This window comes from Engystomops pustulosus, chromosome 6, assembly GCF_040894005.1.
Source record: "Engystomops pustulosus chromosome 6, aEngPut4.maternal, whole genome shotgun sequence".
In the NCBI taxonomy this organism is placed as follows: Eukaryota; Metazoa; Chordata; class Amphibia; order Anura; family Leptodactylidae; genus Engystomops; species Engystomops pustulosus.
Genome location: NC_092416.1, coordinates 54,600,563 through 54,621,551, shown reverse-complemented (window position 1 = coordinate 54,621,551; position 20,989 = coordinate 54,600,563). Strand labels below are relative to the sequence as shown.

Sequence of the window (20,989 nt, the reverse complement as noted above, 5' to 3'; positions counted from 1 at the left end):
ATGAAAGACTACTGTCACACCTCAGACATTTTCATCACCGCTTTAGTTCCCAGGGTGGGGCATTGCTAGTGTTGAAAAAGAACTGGGTCCCGAGCCCTATAGAAAATGTACCAAATTCTCCATAACTAGAATTTCCATTCATATACCTAACCATAAATAGATCATCAATTCTATACAGTATAAATTCACAAGAACCAAGACCAAGAGCTTGTTCTCTAATTTTTACCAGCTTTACCAATAGACCACGGGCACCTTCTTTAATCTTCTTCTTTGACCTAACTGTCTCTCTTAGGAGGAGTCTTCAGATTTCGCACTGAAGGCATGGATAGTGGTAAAATGAATTCTGAATCAGGCATAAAATGGTGAATACAATAAATACTTTCTTTTAAAGGTTCACTAGCTTAAAGGACAGTTAGAGGAGGAAGGTCAGCATAGCATCAGTACACGAATGACCTCATACTATTCCACGAATAATCTTCTTGCTTGGAGGGAGGAGGACACAGAGAAATATGAAATATGCAAATACATTTTTCCAGGATGTAATAAGAAAAACTTTGAGGGGCATTTATTAATTTGGGCACTGGGTAGCACTATATTTTTCAGTGGGTTGTAAATTTGTCGCACAAGGGATTAATTAATTGCCTCACGGATAAAAAGAACTCCCTAGATTTAGTGTTAGCTGCCCTTTTTTCTGCCACAAATTGTGCCACAAAACAAGTCAGAAAAATAGAAGCACCAGAAAACTGTTCGCAAGTGGTGTTACAATTTTGTGAATCAAGTCGAGTGTGTTGGAAAACACCAATAATATGGTGCCAAAACTTCATAAATTAAGGAGCAAGAGGTGCAGAAAAGGAAAAAGACACTGCCAGTTTTCCATTTGAAAGGCCGTAATAAATAACCCCTTTGTCTCCTGTGAGGCAGCCCCCTTAACGTCAAGCATGACTTACAGGAAGCCTAATGACATGATGTAGATTAAATGGCAAACAGTACAGGCGGTCCCTCGGTTACGTACATGATGGGTTCCATAGGTTTGCTCCAAAGTTGAATTTGTATGTAATTTGAAACTGCATATTTTATCATTGTAAATCCAGAGAAAAATTTTTTTATGCCCCTGTGACAATTGTAGCTTCAAAATATTTTGCTGTAATTGGACGTAGGATTATCAAGTATCAAGGATTTTCAATAAAGCTTCATTGCTCAATAATGCCAGACATTTAACAGCTGACCATTGCAGTCTGGAACTAAAGTAAAGCATCCAGAAAGCTTAACCAGAGATCACAGTGGGCAGAGGGGTGTTCTTAAGTAGGGGACTGCCTCTATATCTATTACAATAGGAACAGATTGGTAACTGTAGACAGCACTGTTTCTATGCGTTTGCATCTCATAAGTGTAGGGGACTGGTTTAGCGTTACCTGCCTGACAGATGGACTTAGCCCGTGGATAGCCCAGAATTTACTTGCATATTGAATCTTGCTGGGACAAGGCTGTAGTTTTTCTCCTCTTTACTCAAACTTTACATCTGTCCACAACTCTTTGCTAAAACTAAACACAACACCTGAAGATACTGTACAGTAAACATGTGTTTTAAAAGGATCAATAAGATATGAAGATTTAGACTTGGTACCAGGATGCTCGCTTCTTCTCAGGTAGTCTTTTTCATTTGCATTACCATACACCATATAAAAATTCACATTGTAGCCAATACTTTAATGGAGGGTTGGTCTGCCTAAGTTTAGTAATGTTATGGTCTGCCTAAGTTTAGTAATGGTCAGTAATGTAATGCCCAGCAGCCTCCTCCAGTAATGTAATGCTTTGCATTCTCTCCAGTAATGTATTGACCAGCAGCCTCCCCCAGTAATGAAATGCCCAGGCATCCCCCCCTCAGTAATGTAATGTCCAGGCATGCCCCCAGTAATGTAATCCCCAGCAACCTTTCAAAGTAATGTAATGCCCAGCAGCCTCCCCCAGTAATGTAATGCCCAGCAGCCTCCCCCAGATAAGAAATGTCATTCAGAAGCGCCCAGTAATTAATTTCCCCCTCCCCAGTAATGAGATGGCCTCCAGGGCCCCTTGTTTTATAAAAAAAATCATATACTTACCATCCGACGTAGGGCTCCTCTTCTTTCTCCTCTTCATGTATCATCGTTGATGCACTCACCATGATACAACAACACTATGTCGCCACTAATGACATCATAGTCTGTGCGTGGGCAGAATGCGTGATTGTGTCTCTGACGCTCTCTTACACATGAAGGAAGAGGAGCTGTGGGGAGCATAGGGAGTTGGGTTTTTTCAGAACATTTTTTCTGCTAAAAACTCGGAAAATTGGGTTGTGAGCTGATAGCTGTTGCCCACATTGTAATATTGAAAATGCTCACCTGATATGGGATTGCTCCTGTTTGGGGTCGTTTTGGATTCAATTAGGACTGTATATGATTTCTCTTTAGCACCTACCCTAGTAATATGAGATTAAATTCGAATTTTTAACAACAGCTCCATATTTTGTGAGGAAGAAGTCCATTGTGTACCATGGCATGTGTAAAAATGGTACATTCTCTTATTAACCAAATATTTGAAATTATATTATATTAATATAATATTTAGATTAACCTTTTTGTATCTAAAAGCAATTTAATTTACATTTTTCAAATATATAGCCTTCAAGCCTAGAATTTAAAATAAACATTTAGCTAACTATGAATAAAACCTACCACCACAAACTTTTTAGTTATAGATATAAATGCTCATATTTATAGACCAATACAGCCATAAAATAAATACACATTAGCCAATTTATTAACAGGACCCCTCACAAACCAAAATAGTAACATAAACCAATCGGCAGCCAACATAGTCACAGACTAATGCTCCACAGTAGCCAATAGTCACAGTGCCCCACAGTAGCCAATATAGTGAGAGTATCCCAACTGTAGCAAATATAGAAACAGACAATAGTCAGGGGACCCGTACAGTAAGCAATACATTGGATGGATGCTATAAAACATGTTGGGGATAGTGAACACTATATGTAAGTAATATGTAATGTGATAAGTAAGAATGCTTTTGATAATTATTATAATAGTGTATATTTTTCAATAAACATGATACCCAGTTACTGAAGACAATAAATATAAATTAAATCAATATCTGATGTGGCTAGAAGTCCTGAAAGAGGATCACAAGAGGTTGTCAACATCCTTGATTGTGTCTGGTATTATGTGAGGAGACATCCTGTTTGTGTAAGCCTACATCCAAAAAAGATCCGTGCTGCAACAATCTCCATGCAGAGTTCCTTCAGACTGTGTGGCTTATTTACTAAGGGTCGCGGATCGCACTTTCGTGGGACTTTGCACAGTTTTCGGGATTTGCACAGATTTGACAGGCATTTAACAGGTGTCTGCGCTGGGATTGTGTCGCACACAATCGGATTGTGGCGCAGCGGCGCTGGATATTATGCAACAAAAATAGGGGGGCGTGCCGTCAGACGATCCAACTGATTTGGACTGAGCGCTGGATTTAACTTTTAAATTGTCTTGCAAGAGAATGCACTTACATGCACCAGGAAGAAGAAGGTGAACTCTGTTGGACCCAAGTGGGGAAGAGACACCTGCAGGATATCGGGGGCACAATCTTAGTGAATCGTGGCAAAGTGCATTATCATCGGATAATGAACTCCAGCAACCGGGTAAGTAAATGTGCCCCATTGTGTGAAGTCACGATGTTGAAGAGCAAGGAGGGTGGGTAGAGGGTGGTGGTGGGGGGGGTCTGTGTGTTCTGTTATGCACGTGGCACGAATTCAATAAAGCAAGAAACTGTTATGTTCCAAGATGTTGGAGTGCTGGGGTGCTTTTAACACCTGCCTATAAGGTTAAAGCACATGATGGCATACACCTTTTGCAGGTACTAGTAATATTAGTCATAGGTTGGATATAACGATTTATACACTGAACATGAATGTTTCATTTGTGCAGTGGCTGTATGGCCATGTATAATGACTTCATGTCTGTGCCTTTAAGTCAGATGTCAAGGCTGCTGTGTCCGGAGGAACATTTCTGGCTGCATCTGTTACATTCATTGATGTAGTTTGGTATATGACCACAGTCTGAAATTAAAAAAACACTTTATTTTACAAGTCAAGCACTACTGAAAACCATAATCAAGCATTACATCTTGAATATCATATTTAGTATTTAGTATGCTGAGTGTACATGGGTTTTTAATTCTGTAAATTCTGGTTATACAAAGAAATGCCCCTCATATCACAATACTCAGTTACACCCTCTGCTACACTGTCTACTGTAGAGTAAAGGAGATGACTTTAGTATTGTATAGAGAATACTGTAACTTGTTTCTCAGGCTGAGGTATATGCACATGGCTTGTCTTGGTGCATGAGTTTCCACTTTGAAATCAACTTTTCTCTTAAAGGAAATCTACCATGTGGAAACTACTTATTTCAGTAGTTCAAGAGCTAGATAGCCCATGGATAGATCATATTTGGACATATTTTACTAGCTATACACCTATTGTGTAATAAACTTTATTGTGTCTTTACCCACATTACCTTTAGAGGGTCGTAAATTAGCCTATGTGGACTCCAAGGCCTAGGATTACTCCATGCTCCGAGTAGCCTCTGTAATGCCACCCCCTGCGCGTCCATGCCGACTGTGAACATGGGGGCACAGACTGCGCAAGCTCAGTAGGTACAGCTAGGGTTGCGGGCCAGAGGGAGCCTCAGTGCATGCTTCTGGTCCCTGGCTGAAGCCTTTAAGCTTGCGCGGTCTGTGTTGGAATGGGGGTGGCATAGAGGCTACTCGGGGCATCGAGTAGCCTTAGGCTCCGTAGTTCGTAGAGGATACTCTACACCCCGAGTAGCCTCTGAAGGTAATTTGCATAAAGACACATGGGCTATCTATCTCTGGAACTACTGAAATAAGTAGTTTCCAGGTGGTAGATTTTCTTTAAAATTTGGGAGCATTTAAAGGAAATCTACCACCAGAATCCAGGATAGTAAACCAAGCACACTGACATACTGGTGTGGGCCCCCTCTGGCATGATCTTCTCTTCTTTTAGCTTCTTATGTCCTTGTTTTTAACTAAAAGGATATACAAATTGTGCACATGAGCGTGAGGGTCTCTGGGCTCAATTAACAGCTTTGGGGCACAGATCAGAGGCTTATTTGCATAATTTTTTAATATATTTTTGGAAAAACAAGGATATAAAAAGCTAAAATAAGAGCACACACAAGCATGTAAGCGTGCTCAGCTTACAATCCTTGATCCTGGTGGTAGACTTCTTTTAAACCAATATCCTTTAATGAATTCAATAATGTATACAATTTGTAACTTACCATTTCATGAAAACTTGTTCGGCAGACAGTTTTGCATGCAAATACACTGGTGGATATGGCAATACAAAATATCAGCATAAAAAGCAGTAAAATGAAAGATAAAACACCATAGTAAAAAGTCTGAAAGAAAAAGAAATTGCCTTTGATAAGAAAACCTAGCTTTGGATACAGTTAAAATACAGACCTACATGTCTCCTAGGTTACAGACTACAAACTACTTTATGTAGTCTAATCCTAAAGTCACGTGTTACTCTATTCATTTTACTATCTCTTCTAATTTTAGTATGTCATCAAGAAGCAGGAGGAAATAGTGAAGGGTCTCCAAGTGCAGAATATGATTTTTTTTTTCACCAGAATTAAAAACCTAGTTAACTATATCGATAAACAATACATCTAAATAACAGGATTCTACATAAGAAAGAATAATGCAGAGTCTGCAGTTTCATATTTATCAGATGTAAATAGCAGATGTCTGGGGCAGATGTAAACCAAAATTTTACTGGGTGTAGTGCAAATAGTGTAAGTGGTTGCATTGTAATACAAAACAAACCTGACTGTTGCTGTTTCTGGAAGACACCAGTTATGTTTTTGTATTTTATAGAACCTCTTTAGGTGGCATTTGATGCTTATTTTAGAAAAAAAAAAAAAATCCTTACCAGGGGAGTGAAGTCTCCTCTACATTGCATATCTGGCTTATGATATGCACAGTATGACCGCGTCAACATTGCAGGGCTATAAATTACTCCTACTAAGGAAATATCTAACGCAGTAAGTATTATTCCACAAGCAGAAGCTAAAGAGCAGAAGATGTTCATGACCAAGCTTGACTTCACCTGGAACACAAAATAACAGTTATTACTTAAAGGGATTGTCTGGTTATAGGGAATCTGTGTCAAAATTTATGTGTCCATGTGTCACAATAGGGTATCATAAAGGGGACTCACTGTCCCTGTACCCCCATGAGCTAAAATGAGAGCCACCCTCTATACTCCCACTCAGTTCAGAGACCAGAGAAGATAGTTCTACTTTGGAGGACTTAGCTTCTTCAAGGTTGCGCCTAAACACCAAATTATCTGCACATCAAAAATGACCATTTATCCTATCAATCCCAATGTTTTGCTGCTCCTACTAATGATTCATCATTAGCGACTTTTTCAGTTAGGTGCAATTTAAGTGCAAAAGCGAAACTAGTGCGCCACAACTGTGATACATCTGGCTCATACAGTACGTTTCTCCTGGAGATATTGGGGGGGACAATTATTATTGACTTTCTGACAGAAAACTGCTGCTTATTTATGAAGTGTTGTCGCCTCTTGTTGTTCTAACACTCACAAATTTTTCTTGTTTTGGATGAATAAATTGGATGCCGCAAGCTTGTGGCCATACATGCGTCCCCCAATGGCCACTCGGAGCAATATGGCACGTCCTAACTTTCCCTGTGTTACGGTGCCGGGCGCAGTGTATCCCCTGCCACCCCTGCTACTTCCATGGTTAGGGAGACGAGCCCGCCGGGCCGTAGTCTTATGGGCACACGTTCTTATACATGCACTCTCAGAGCTACAAAAAGCAGAATTCTATTTAACCTTCATGAATGAGGAGTTAGGTTACACCATTTTCGTCATGCGCCAATTAATTAACCCCATGCGCAACAATTTAAAATCCCAGTGTAAATTATTGCACGATTCGTGCACCAAAAAATACTAACCCTATGCCACAATTGATAAATAGCCCACATCCAATTCTTGGTGCCAGGTTCTTCTCTTTTTTTAAAAATGATTTTTCATACGAAAAGGAGCCTGTGGCTACATGGCTCTAAGTACTCTATGGCCCCTTCCACACTAGCGAGTGTGATGCGATGAACTCGCATCACACTCGCAACGCAAGCTGCCGGGAACGCACGGCCCGAACGCTGCACCGCGGGAGTGAACTGACATGCTGAGTTCACTCCCGCGGTGCAGCGTTCGGGCCGTGCGTTCACTGCAGCTTGCGTTGCGAGTGTGATGCGAGTTCATCGCATCACACTCGCTAGTGTGGAAGGGGCCTATATGATTGAACCACAACCAGCACGCCATTTGCTACTTTAGGATATCTGGCCAGCTATTACTTTGAGAGGACTTTTACTCACGTATTAAAGTGAATCCTACAGAAAACACATTACCTTTTTTTTTTCCTCACCTTTCCTGTTGTGGGTTTTACTGAAGCAGCCACTGACAGTGATCCAGAGATAATGAACTATAAGAATGAACATGACATTAACTTTCATTTTACTGTAGAGATCAAGACAAAAGAGTTTCTGATTTATTGTTTTACAAGTGGTTTCTTTATCCTAAATCCTAAATCTATTGTCAGAACTGAAAAATAGCTCTTTGTTGGAAAAAAAATTGCCTTCTTTGGAGTTTTTCCAAAAATTATTAAACCCCATCAAGAGATGTATTAGAAGATATGGATGACATTGCCCCCATCCTGAAAGCTCATAAAGGCCATTTTGGGACCCTAAATCATAGGTCCAAACAGATCTGTATTTGGTTTAGGGTCCCAAAACTCACGGCAAAGTGTTTTTGCAGTTATGCTGGTACATCCCTGGGGGATCACACTCAGTTGCTGAAACCTCCAGCTGGGTCTGAAGTTGCATATGATACGTGACTGCTGCAGCTATTGAGGGGTCTAGGTAGTCACAGGCAGGAGATCATTGACGTCACAATTCTAAACAACAACGGCCTGGGTCATGGAAGTTTTAGTTGTGTTTGGGCTCCTGCCACCCAACAGTTTCCCCAGTATAACTCAAGAACCTTTTTATGGGGTTAAATTACTTATTTATAACCTGTCAGGTCGATTCGGGGTACTTAACCACCTACACGTCCTGGACTGATGGTTTAGTGCCACAAAATCTCCCTCTATGAGGTTCCTATGTGGGCACAATGTAAAAACCCTTTTATGCTTACTTTCGCTCCCCAACTGCAAGTGAAGCTGGAGTAGTACACCCCGGCTTCACCCTGGACACAGCTGCAGATGCAAGTCCGATGTGCCTTGTCTGATTTGTATCTAGGCAAGTATAAACGTCTTTTTTACATGGGGCCTGATACAGGCTGATTTTGGACCCTAAACCACAAGTCTGTATGGATCTGAAGTTGGATTAGGGTCCCAAATTGGTGTGACAGGTCCTCTTTAAATAATAATGTTAATGGAGCTAAACCCTGGAGTTCACCATAGAAATTTATGTATTGTATTCAACCTGATTGACTTTTATGGTGAAACGAAAACACAAAATTCATCTTCCATCAGTTTTTCGAATATGCAGCAATTTGTAAAATTTGCAGCCTCTGTTAGTAAGCTACAGACGATTCTGCTGCAGCTAAGCCTGCAGTGAACCAGCCCTGTGTGTAGTCGGCTTTAAAATGTTAAACTGACTGAAGCCATACAAATGAAGAGGCAAAGCTGCAGAGGTGATGAAGAGTACAGTGGCCTGAACCAATGATTTGTCTCACTGTCATCACTGTCATCACTAAACTAAAGTCACAGATAACAGCTGTGCTCTAATGTGGTTATGCTAAAAACAACATACTGGGGCTTATTTACTAAGGATCCACACGCGCACTTTCCTTAGACTCTCCGACGTTTTCGGGTTTTTGCATGACTGTGGCAGGTACTTAACAGGTGTCTGTGCTAGCATTGTGTTACACGCAATCAGATTTTGGTGCAGCTGCGCTGGCTTCCATGTGACACGAATCGGGGGGATGGGCCGTTGGACGATCCGACTGATTTGGACTGACCGCAGGATTTAACTTTCAAATTGTATCGCAAGACAATGCACTTACATGCACCAGGAATAAAAAGGTGAACTCTGTCAGACCTGACCGGGGAAGCGACACATGCAGGATATCGGGCGCATGATCTTAGTTCATCGCGGCACATCCATTATGGTCAGACAATGCGCTTTCTGTGAACCCCGCAGACCAGGTATGTAAATGTTCCCCACTGATTCCAATATAAAGCAGGTTAGCTTTGCAAGCATTTATTTGGAATGTGTATATCTTACCAATATTCCAGACCATAACAGGATACCACTAACAATCAAAATTCCGACAAAATTAGTTGTGAAGACTGATGTTATCGCTATACCAATAGATATAAGGAGGATTCCTGAAAATATCTGCGTTGTCTGCAAAATAATTCAAAATATATTAAATCCATTAATACAATAAAGGAAATTTCACATATAATATTAAATAAAAAAAGAATATGAACACATGCGTGGTCACAGTTCTCACAGGACTCAGATCCCTTTCAGGCTCGTTTATAATGCATGACTGTTAAGGAGAGGGATAATGAAGCCCTAATACTAAACCCTCCAACTGTATCTGGCTACTTGACTATCTGACCTCCCCTCCCTCTTTTCAAGGTGTACGGCTCGGAATGGTGTTACACATGTGTGGCACCATACCACCCCCAGGGCCACCATTGCCATCTATGGGGACGCCATGTAAATGCATCCTAAGGCTGAGTTCACATCACATCAATGGTATATGTTCAGCATATACCTCTGGAAATCTCCTGCCTGACATGCTCTATATTATATTTGTATGGTGCGTTTTTCATGCACATGACTCGCAAAAGTAGAGCATGCCGAGATTTAAACGCGCTTTAAAAAACACGCGCGTGAAAAAGAGTCTGAAAAATCCCATTGATTACAATGGGTCAGAGTGCAATGCAAGTTCTGCACGTCAAAAACACGCACAGAAAACGTGTGTGAAAAACGCAAGTGTGGAAGGGTCCTCAATGGACCCCATAACAACTGCTATGGCTCGTACCCCTGCTATCCTTGCATCACAGCCCCTGCTTCCCTACTAAACAATAGCACTAAACTGTAATCACGATTTATACCACTATGGTGGTCGTAGTCCTGTCTGTGAACTTTGGTTGGTCTGTAAATCAGGACTCACAGACCAACTATGAAACTACCCTAAGGGATATCATATACACTGTGCGGCACACTTCCACACCACAAGAGCTACACCACAGTCCCACAATAGACAGCAAAAGAAAAGGAGTTATAACTCTGACCGGAGCTCTCTATGTTTCCGACACATCCGCCTTCCAATATTTCATCAAATCGATAATAAAGTCTTCAGTTGTGTTCTACCAATGGAAAAATCCTTTCAACAAGATGTAGGTCACCATTCAGAACATCCCTACGGTGCGATTTATCCTTCTTTGAATCCACCCAGTAATGTGGTAGAAAACTAGAAGAAAATGGAGGCACCAAATAGCATAATATGTTCCTAAAACAATATACAGACAGGACGCCAGCTCCACACGCTTGCCCAAAGAAGGATAAATCGCACCGTAGGGATGTTCTGAATGGTGACCTACATCTTGTTCCATTGGTAGAACACAACTGAAGACTTTATTATCGATTTGATGAAATATTTGAAACCGGATGTGTTGGAAACATAGAGAGCTCCGGTCAGAGTTATAACTCCTTTTCTTTTGCTACCCTAAGGGATGTAAGCCAGAAAGTAATTGCTACCCTTGTTAAAGTCTGCGATGTGCTTAAAGGGATTGTCTAGAGGTTGAAAAACATGGCTGCTGAGCTCTATAGAAATGAACAGAGCTAAACTGTAATATCAAGCAATACCGTTTTTTGCCCAATATACAAATAGAGTATATGTGTATATGTTCTTCCAGTGGGGCATTTTAAGTCAATTGGAGGGGAAGGGGGGTAAGACATGAACGACTACTGACTATAGGTATAATGGAGGTGCTTGGCTGTGGCACTTCTCTTCTCCTACCTCTTACTGCCCAAAACACCAAGACATCTGTACCATTAGTGTGGGCAGTGGGACATGTGAGGGACATAAGAGCCATGCCCGGGCACCTCCAACAAGCAGATGACAATTCTGTCTTATCCCTTTTTTAAAGCTCAGAACTCAAAGAGCCCCTACACAGCATTGGGCCTTGGCCTGGTGTAGGGGACGCTGAATTACAGTGTTGACATTCACAATGCTGCATCACTACAATTTGGCACTATACAAATCTGTTCTGTATCTACAGCTGCAGAGGGCAGAGCTGCTGTGTTGCCGGTGACTCCCTATCGAATTGACTGGCCAAAGCTCTTTTAAAACAGCAATGAGAAATTTCTGGGTATTCTTTTTGTTTTGCTTTTGCTACACACACAACCACAGAAACTGTTAAATATTGGAGATCTGTGTAGCCATGTCTTTGTATGTGTTAGTAGCAAAATGATTGTAAAAAAATTATATTCCAGTATTGTAGCTGGACTTTGAGCACTGGTAGAATGTCCAACCACTGCTCTATTCCTTTATTTATGTATGTATGATCTCTTATTCAAACTACTCACTTGGGTCTCCCTTTTTCTCAAATATCTGACCAGAAACCTGCTACATCTCTTACTCAGAGCAGAGAGGCAGTGCTCTCTTTGGTACAGAAATCTTACATAGTGATGCATCCCAGTGCTCTATCTCAACCGACAATTTTTATAGTCCTGCTTCTACTAAGAACACACACAAAGGTGTAGTTACATATGTCTCCAGGGCTGGTATCTAACACTGTCTACAGCTTTGTATGCTGTGAGAGTCTCTTTAAAGAGGACCTGTTACCCTAATACTTTAGTAAGCAGCTCCTAGTGATACAACAGACCTCTCTGTCTTGGCACTAGCATGACCTCTCCATAGGCCAGAGGTGCCGCATGTCATGCAGCAGTCACTGCCCTAATCCCGCCCCCTCATGAATACGCTGGACCGCTTTGAGAGCGGTCCGTCATTTCTAGTGTACAGCGCGGCAGTCTTTGTTAGCGTTATGGGAGGTTCCCGATAACGCTAGCAGTGTAACACTATTGCATTTGTTTTAGCACTAGCAGCTGCTTAACCCCTTATCACCGACACTAGTTTTCAGCTCAATGACCAGACTCGATTTTTCAAATCTGACATGTCTCACGATAATTGGTTATAACTTCGGAACGCTTTAACATATCCGGGTGATTTTGAGAATGTTTTCTCGTGACACATTGTACTTCATGTTAGTTATAAAATTTAAGTGATAAGTTTTGCGTTTCGTTCTGAAAAAAAGTGAAAATTTGGCAAAAGTTTGTAAAAATTCTTCATTTTCCAAGTTTTAAATGTTCTGGTTTCCAGACAAGATGTAAAACTACCCAAAAAGTTTGATAATTAACATTTACAGAATATCTGCTTTATGTTGGGATGATATTTTATGATTCCGGTCATTTTTCTAGAATGTTATGAGGTGCAGAACTTTAGGTGCGATTTTTCCTATTTTCATGAAAATTGCCCAAACTCACATTTTGAGGGACAACTCAGCTTTCAAGTGACTTTGAGAGGCCTAAATAATAGTAAAACCCCATAAATTACCCCACTATAGAAAGTTCACCCCTCAACATATGTAAAACAACTTCTATTAAGTCTATTAACCCTTTAAGTGTTTCACATGGGTTAAAAAATATGGACCTGCGATTTAGAAACTATAGAATTTTTTTGGAAAATACATTCATTTAGGCCAAACTGACAGTTTCAGAATAAATTAAATGATGAAACGCACTGCAACGTTTGATGCCCAATTCCTCCCGAGTGTACTGATACCCCATATGTGGTGGTAAACTTCTGTACGGGCGCACGGCCGAGTATAGAATGAATGGAGGCGCCATTCACAGCAGATTTGTATTGTCACATTGTACGACCTATAAATTTTTATTTTTTTTTGGTAATGCAAACATATGAGGTCTTATTATTTACGGGATGATATACAATGTATAGATAATTCATTTTGGGAGTCTAAAGCTTATTCATGAGATTTTATTAACTATTTCAAGGGGGACACAAACAAAATCATCAATTTTTATTTTGGATTGTAAGCATTTTTTTTCCCCCTTCTCACCGTAATGTAAAAATAATATTTTATCTTTATTCTCTGGTTCACTACGATTGCGGTGATACCTCATTTATATAGTTTTTCTTATTTTTGCTTAATTTTCCTGAGCAAAACCAATATTGGAGAAAATCGCATTGTTTTTACTATTGACAAATTTTCAGGGCCATAACTTCTGTATTTTTCTGTTGTCAGATCTGGTTGAGGGCTTATTTTTTGCGAAAACAGTTGTTCTTTTCAGTCGTATCATATAAAGGAACGTAACTTTTTTTGATCACTTTTTAGAACATTTTATGTGATGGTGTTTGATGAAAAATTGTATATTATGGGAAGTTTTTCGATTTTTTTTTTTTTTTTTTACGTAGTTCTCCGAGCGGGTTCAATATTGATTTCGATTTATTGTACAGATTAATACGGACGCGGTGATACCAAATATGTACGTGTTTTTGTGTTTTATTTACTTTATTTGCATTTTATGTGTTACTGGGGAGATTATGGGACTTTTATTTTATTTATTTAATTATATTATAAAAAGATTTAATATTTTTTTTTAACTTTTTTACATTTTCTACTTCTTGGCTTGAATAAGCGATCATCCGATCGCTTATTCAAGCCTTTACACTGCAATACACTTGTATTGCAGTGTATAGTGTAAGCAACTGAGCATGCCGCGCATGCTCAGTTACCTACAGCCGGGTCCTGCCAGGAAGGCAGAACCCGGCGGGGAGAGAAGCAGGAAGGGATCGGCAGGAGGGATCGGATCCCCCGGTAAGCACACCGGGGTGTCCGATCCACGGGGGACACACTTGCACGCCGCGGTCATGCTTGATACGGCGGTCATTAAGGGGTTAACTTAGTAAGCAGCTCCTAGTGCTCCATACATAAACATAGAGAAAGATGTCACCGGTTCCAAAAGCATGAAAAGCGTCCTTTACTGGTGGGGAAGCATGCAGGGGGGTAAACAGACAGGTTCCGGCAACGGGGCCGTTTCACGCACTGTGGCGCTTTCTCAAGCCGATTAGTAAGCGGCTCCTAGTGCTGTTTTTGAGGGTGACAGGTCCTCCTTAAAGTTATAGCACAACTAGAGACAATGGTAATATAAAACTCCTGCGACTTGCTATAAACATTATACATTTAAGACATATCACATCAAAGGGCACACAAACTATTTTGAGGCCAGAAACCCCTTCACTTTTAGCACAATATAATTGCAAGATTGCCAGGTCCAGCAGAAGCAATTAAACCATACAATTTACATGAAACAGGCAGCATTTAAACTCTAATATTTAATATGTAATCTGTCAGGCCTATTTTTGAAACTATTCATTTAAAATTACAATACAAAAACCCATATTCAAAAATGTACTATTATAATAACATGTCCCTCGCTCCCACCCCCATCCTTAAAAGAAAAAAAATCGTATATATTTATTTGTCATTATTTGAAGGGACATTTGCAGCACACCGATAGAAATTTTACCAGCTGGTGCCAATTGAAAGTACAATTTGTCTTATAGAAAACAAACTGTATAAACAGAAAAAAAGAAAAGTTTGTCTTATTCTCTGGTGTGGAAGAAGAAATTTGTTATAGGTCAGCCTCATCACCAGCACCAACTCACAGCTCCATGAAATGGACTTACCCCTAGAACTTCAGGTTCTCCACGGTAAAATGCGACCAGTGGTTTGGGCAAGGCGGCTGGGGCATTACATGACCATCCTTCTTCAGGTCCCTTTCCTTGATCATTTTGTGGTCTCACCTCAGAGATAACCACAAAACCTCCTGCATCTTGTACCATGGAAGACATGGCCCTTGAAATAAGTACAGTCAGTTACATCTTATATTTGTATTTCTATTGTTTTTTTGTTGCTTAGATTTTTGTTGCTCTTTACAGTAAAAAGAGAAAGTGTTATAAAACCAAAAGGTTTAAATGTAAGATTTAAACTTAAATAACATTTATAAGAAATACAGCTAAAGTTAAATTGTGAAATGGGTTATAAATTAGTATGTAGTTTATGTTAAACTGCTTCGAGCTGCATCCAAATAATAGATAATGGAGGACCGAAAGCTCTAGGAATAACTAATCAACACAAGGTCCAAGTGTCTATACATATACACAGTATATTTCAGACTATAATAATCTCCTTATTATAAGACGTACCTCAGATTTAGTGATCCAAAAAAAAATGAAGAATATATTTTACACTGATTTTAGAATTTGTGAAGCACAGCACATACAGCCGTGAAACATGCATATACTCTACATCCATATATTCACATTTACTCAGCCCTGATACGTCCATTAATTCACTAAGCCACGCTACATCTATTTACTCATTCAGGTCATCTACATGCATTCACTCACATAAACACATTCATCACTGCTATGCAAGCAGACAGCAACATACCCAGCACTGCTATAAAGACACAACTGCACACCCAGCGCTGCTATAAACATAGCAACACACACATCACTGTTATACACACGCACAGCAACACAGCCAGAACTGCTATACACATGCAGCAACACAGCCAGCACTGCTATACACACACAGCAACACACCCAGCACTGCTATAAACACACAACAGCAATACAGCTGGCCCTGCTATACACACACAACAGTACACCCAGCGCTTCTATACACACAGCAACACACCCAGCACAGAACAGCACAGAACAACATACTCAGCACTGCTATACACACAGCAACACCCCCAGCACTGCTATACACACAGAAACACACCTGGCACTGCTATACACACAACAACACAACCAGCACTGCTATACACGCAACAACACATCCAGCACTGCTATACACACTGCAACACAGCCAGCACTGCTATACACACTGCAACACAGCCAGCACTGCTATGCATACTGCAAATCAGCCAGCACTTCTATACAGTTGCACAACAACACAGCCAGCACTACTATACACACCCACCACTGCTATAAGCACACAACAGCACACCCAGCACTACTATAAACACACTGTAACACACCCAGCAATGCTATAAATACACAACAGCACACCCAGCACTGCTATACACAGCCAACAGCATACCCAGCACTGCTATAAACACACTGCAACACACCCAGCAATGCTATAAATACATAACAGCACACCAGCACTGCTATACACAGCCAACAGCATACCCAGCACTGCCATACACACAACAGCACACTCATCATTGCTATACACATAGCAACACACACAGCACTGCTATACACATGCACAGCATCACAGCCAGCACTGCTAAGCACACATATAGCATCACTACAACCACTGCTTTACACACACAGCAACACATCCAGCATTGATATAATCACACAACAGCACACCCAGCACTGCTATAAACACAGAGCAACACACCCAGCACTACTATAAATACACGACAGCAACACAGCCTGTACTGCTATACAAACACATAGTAACACAGCCAACACTACTATAAACACACAGAAACACACCCAGCACTGCTATAAGCACACAACAGTGCACCCAGCACTGATATAAACACACAACAGCACACCCAGCAGTGTGGTAAACACACAACAGCAACAAAGCCAACACTGCTATACACGTACAGCAATGCTATACACAGCAACACACCCAGCATAGGTATACACACAGCAACACATACAGTACTGCTATACACATATAGAAACACACCCAGCACTGCTACAGACACATAGCAACACATCCAGAACTGTTATACAGCAGCACACATAGGACTGCTATACACACAGCAACACACCCAGCACTTCTATACACACACATCAACACATCCAGCACTGTTATAAACGTACAGCAGCACACATAGGACTGCTATACACACAGCAACACACCCAGCACTTCTATACACAAACATCAACACACCCAGTACTGCTATACACATATAGCTACACACCCAGCACTGCTATACACAAATAGCAACACATCCAGCGCTGTTATAAACACACAGCAGCACACATAGGACTGCTATACACACAGCAAAACACCCAGCACTGCTATACACACGCACATCAACACAGCCAGCACTGCTATAAACACACAACAGAAACATAGCCAGCACAGCTATACACACAGCAACACACCCAGAACTGCTATACACACAAAACAACACAGCCAACACTACTATTCACACACACAGCACTGATATAAACACACAACAGCACACCCAGAACTGCTATATACACACAAAGCAACACAACCAGCATTGCTATACACTCACACTTCTTCTTTCCCACTCTCTGCTGGCAGCATTAGAAACCTTGTAGTGATGCAGGAAACATGTGATCAGTTATATGTCACTTAAAATCCTGCAGAAACACTTGTTGAGGCAGCAAGGAGAGGGAGAGCGGTGTGGAGGCTCTGCTATGTAGGAGATCATCAATGCTTCACCCAATTTCCATTATAGGGTCTGGCAGTGCTGAATCCTCCTGACCTTTGGACTATGAGACCCAGGCACTTTTTAGCAAGACAATTTCTTTCTAGCTAAAAAATGTGTCTTATTGTCTAAAAAAGGAAACATGAAAATGTAACACCTCTTTAGTGTTACCCACACTGAATAAAGCCCCCTTTAGTGGTCTCCATATAGTATAATTTCCACTGTCCTCTAGTCCCACATTATAATGTCCCACCTTATAATGTTCCCCTATTGTGGTCCCTTCTACTTATAAAGCCCAGTTTGGTCCCCCCTTTCTTATAATGAACAGCCCCACTCCATTTAGTGGTAAAATTAAATAATTAAAGGGCGCCTACCACCCCGATTCTACCTATAAAGGTAGAACGGGTGGTAGGTGGATGAATGGGACATGAGGATAGCCCTTTTTTGGGCTAATCCTCACGTCCCCGCTATCTTTTAGAAAACTTTAGTGCAGGCATATGTAAATTTTTTTATGCAGCTACAGGGGCGTGGAGTAGCCGGACATGAGGCTACTAGTCGCGGCTACTCTACGCCCCAGTAGCCACGTTACTCCGCCTACCATTTAATCTTCGGCGCGCAGCTACCTCGTCCGAGTCCCCCGGCATCTGTGGCCTTCTGTGCGTGCTCAGTAGCTCCGGCCTCGGAGTTGCGGCCGTGCAGCCAAAGGCCTGCGTTCGGCGAGGAGCTGCGCGCCGAAGATTAAATGGTAGGCAGAGTAACGTGGCTACTGGGGCGCGGAGTAGCCGCGACTAGTAGCCTCATGTCCAGCTACTCCACGCCCCTGTAGCCGCATAAAAATGTTTACATATGCCTGCATTAAAGTTTTCCAAAAGATAGCCGGGACGTGAGGATTAGCCCAAAAAAGGGCTATCCTCACGTCCCATTCATCCACCTACCACCCGTTCTATCTTTATAGGTAAAATCGGGGTGGTAGGTTCCCTTTAAGTATTTAATTTTACCACTAAATGGAGTGGGGCCTTTCATTATAAGAAAGGGGGGACCAAACTGGGCTTTATAAGTAGAGGGGGCCACAATAGGGGAACATAAATCCTCTATGCTGATATGCTATGTTTGACAAACCTTTAATTCAGGTAGAGAAACTAGAATATGGTACCCCATGGTAACACCTGTGATTGAAGCTGGCATCAATCACATGGGTGACCTGTGGGGATGAGCCTGAACGCCGAACCCAAACTTCTTGTTGAAGTCCGTGTCTGGGCACCTGAACATTGCAGATTTAGGTCTGTTCGACCTTAGTTGTAGGTTGTGACAACTTATACCTCTCAAATAGTAATTCCTATTGCATCCAGCCTAATTCAAGATATGCTGTAGTACAAAGGTATTTCAGAATATTGTACAAGTGATTTTATCCCCTAGGGATCACCAAAATACAGGACGGTCCTGCTGCATCCGGTACAGTTGTGAGGTTTGGGGTACTGATAATAAAGGAAGGAGCATGGAACCACATCCACCACAATAAGATTGGATGGAGAAGATTGTGCTACATAATCTGTTCTTCTGTTTGGTGGCAGCAATGGAAATCCCTCTGCAGGCCCATCCTGTGTGTCCTGATCCCTGAGCTCATTGGCAACGCACGTAAAATACAACTACTACTTTTGTTTTCCTCACTATTTTTGGACTTGTAAGAAGTACTTAACAAAAGGATAGTTTTTGGCTGTGAATTAACCTCTATACTAGAAAAGGATCTTACTGTCTTGAGTTTCCTTGATTTGAGCAGCTCACATACAGGATACTATGTTTCTGGTGATTAAAAGGTTAATGTGCAGCTCTCTATGACGGTATTTAGCTGTGTTTCAGTTCCTCACGCTTTCTGTTCTCGGTTTGCTGTCAGCAGATGATAGTTTAGAGAATAGTCTAGACATCCCATACACTACAATTTAGACAGGTCTATGATCGGAGCACCGCACGAGTATTAACCCTTTCTTTATCTTTTGGTTTGTTACACTGAATTTTTCTAAAAACCCAGTCTGTGTAGCTGTTTGGTACCTTGTGTTGTGTCTGAAGACGTATCCGATGACTTCCTCGCTGTTAGTTTCGGGTGGGTTGAGGGTATGTTTATAGGCATAATGATCACGTGGCTACTTGAGAGGAGGAGTTGCTATGCTATCTTTACTTCAAGGAAGTGTGTACTTCATTAGTCTCTAATTTAGTGTTTTATTAACCTGTTTTTATTTTTTTTTTATACACGCCATGGCGTGGAGGTGGCGGATTCGCATTATTAATCGCAAATTCTTACACTGCAATTAAAAAAAAACTGGCGTAGAAGCAGTGATAAATCTCCGCCATAGAGTTTACATTTGTGAAGTGCCATCTAGTGGTAAAAATGTTTATAGCAGATGTCTTTAGTCTGACACAGCAGACTGTAAGGTATAAATAAATCCTCTACAACAAGTGACATGATTAAAGATACATTGAAAACCTTTATTAATTAGTCAAATAACTGTTAACGTTTTCAAAATAATTATCATTTTATAATGTAAAAATGGAGTGGTGGTGCATCCCTCAGCTTGTAAGGAATGTAAGAAGTGGCCATGTTTCCTCAGCCATGCTTCTTCATCTCTGGCTGTGATATCTGTAAGTTTATAGCTCACACACTATAGATATAGCTGCTTTATGCTACATGGTAGCTTTATTCCTAGTGTGCAGGTCCATGTGCCCACATATTCCTGTCCCTGAGTTACCTCACATGTGATAGACATGAGTACTGATAGTTATGTATATGTGAGCAGTGGTCCACAACTTTTTGTATCTAGGGACTGGCTAAAATGCCCCCTTTCCTGCAGCTGCTCCCCTTTTGTGTAGCTCCCCTTTATATGTCTTTATAAGAAGAAGTCTACAGAAAAGGTGACATTGTAATCCCCCTTTTCCTATAGCCCCCACACCCCTATAATGTCCCCTTGTCTTTGGCCTTTTCAATGTGAGGAAAAAGATACTGGGGGACATTTACTATGACGTTTCTGAGAATTCTGCTCTCCGACCTATTTAATAGCTGGCGGCGCCAGAAAAAATGACTTTTTCCGCCTGCTCCGACTCTTCTCTGAAAAAGGGCGTGGCTTTGGCGGAGTGGAAACTCAGACACAATTAATATGCGTCGCAGCCATTTTTGGGCTCTGTAAACTGACGGAAAGTCTAGCAGGGACATAAAACAGTGCTATTGCGACTGTTGGACACATTTCTGGTGCTCGTGACAGATTTTGGTCCCAGGGACAGAAATTGGTCTCGGTGCCAGAAATGTCTCTGCACAGCTCCTCAATATTAAATGTGTGTCTTCTTACCGAGAGCAGGTCGGTAA

General features: G+C 41.2%; 1 protein-coding gene across 1 annotated transcript; it reads right to left on the bottom strand.

The window, feature by feature from the left end:
* Window positions 1-2,774: 2,774 nt before the first annotated feature.
* Window positions 2,775-19,768, bottom strand: LOC140135101 (membrane-spanning 4-domains subfamily A member 4A-like). Its single transcript, XM_072156151.1, has 7 exons — window positions 19,684-19,768; window positions 14,888-15,056; window positions 9,385-9,507; window positions 7,524-7,580; window positions 6,005-6,181; window positions 5,349-5,468; window positions 2,775-4,102 (listed from the first exon to the last, which is right to left on the bottom strand). Exons 2-7 carry the CDS (start codon window positions 15,050-15,052, stop codon window positions 3,998-4,000), a joined length of 747 nt encoding a protein of 248 aa, XP_072012252.1. The 5' UTR covers window positions 15,053-15,056; window positions 19,684-19,768; the 3' UTR covers window positions 2,775-3,997.
* Between the last annotated feature and the right edge of the window lie 1,221 nt (window positions 19,769-20,989).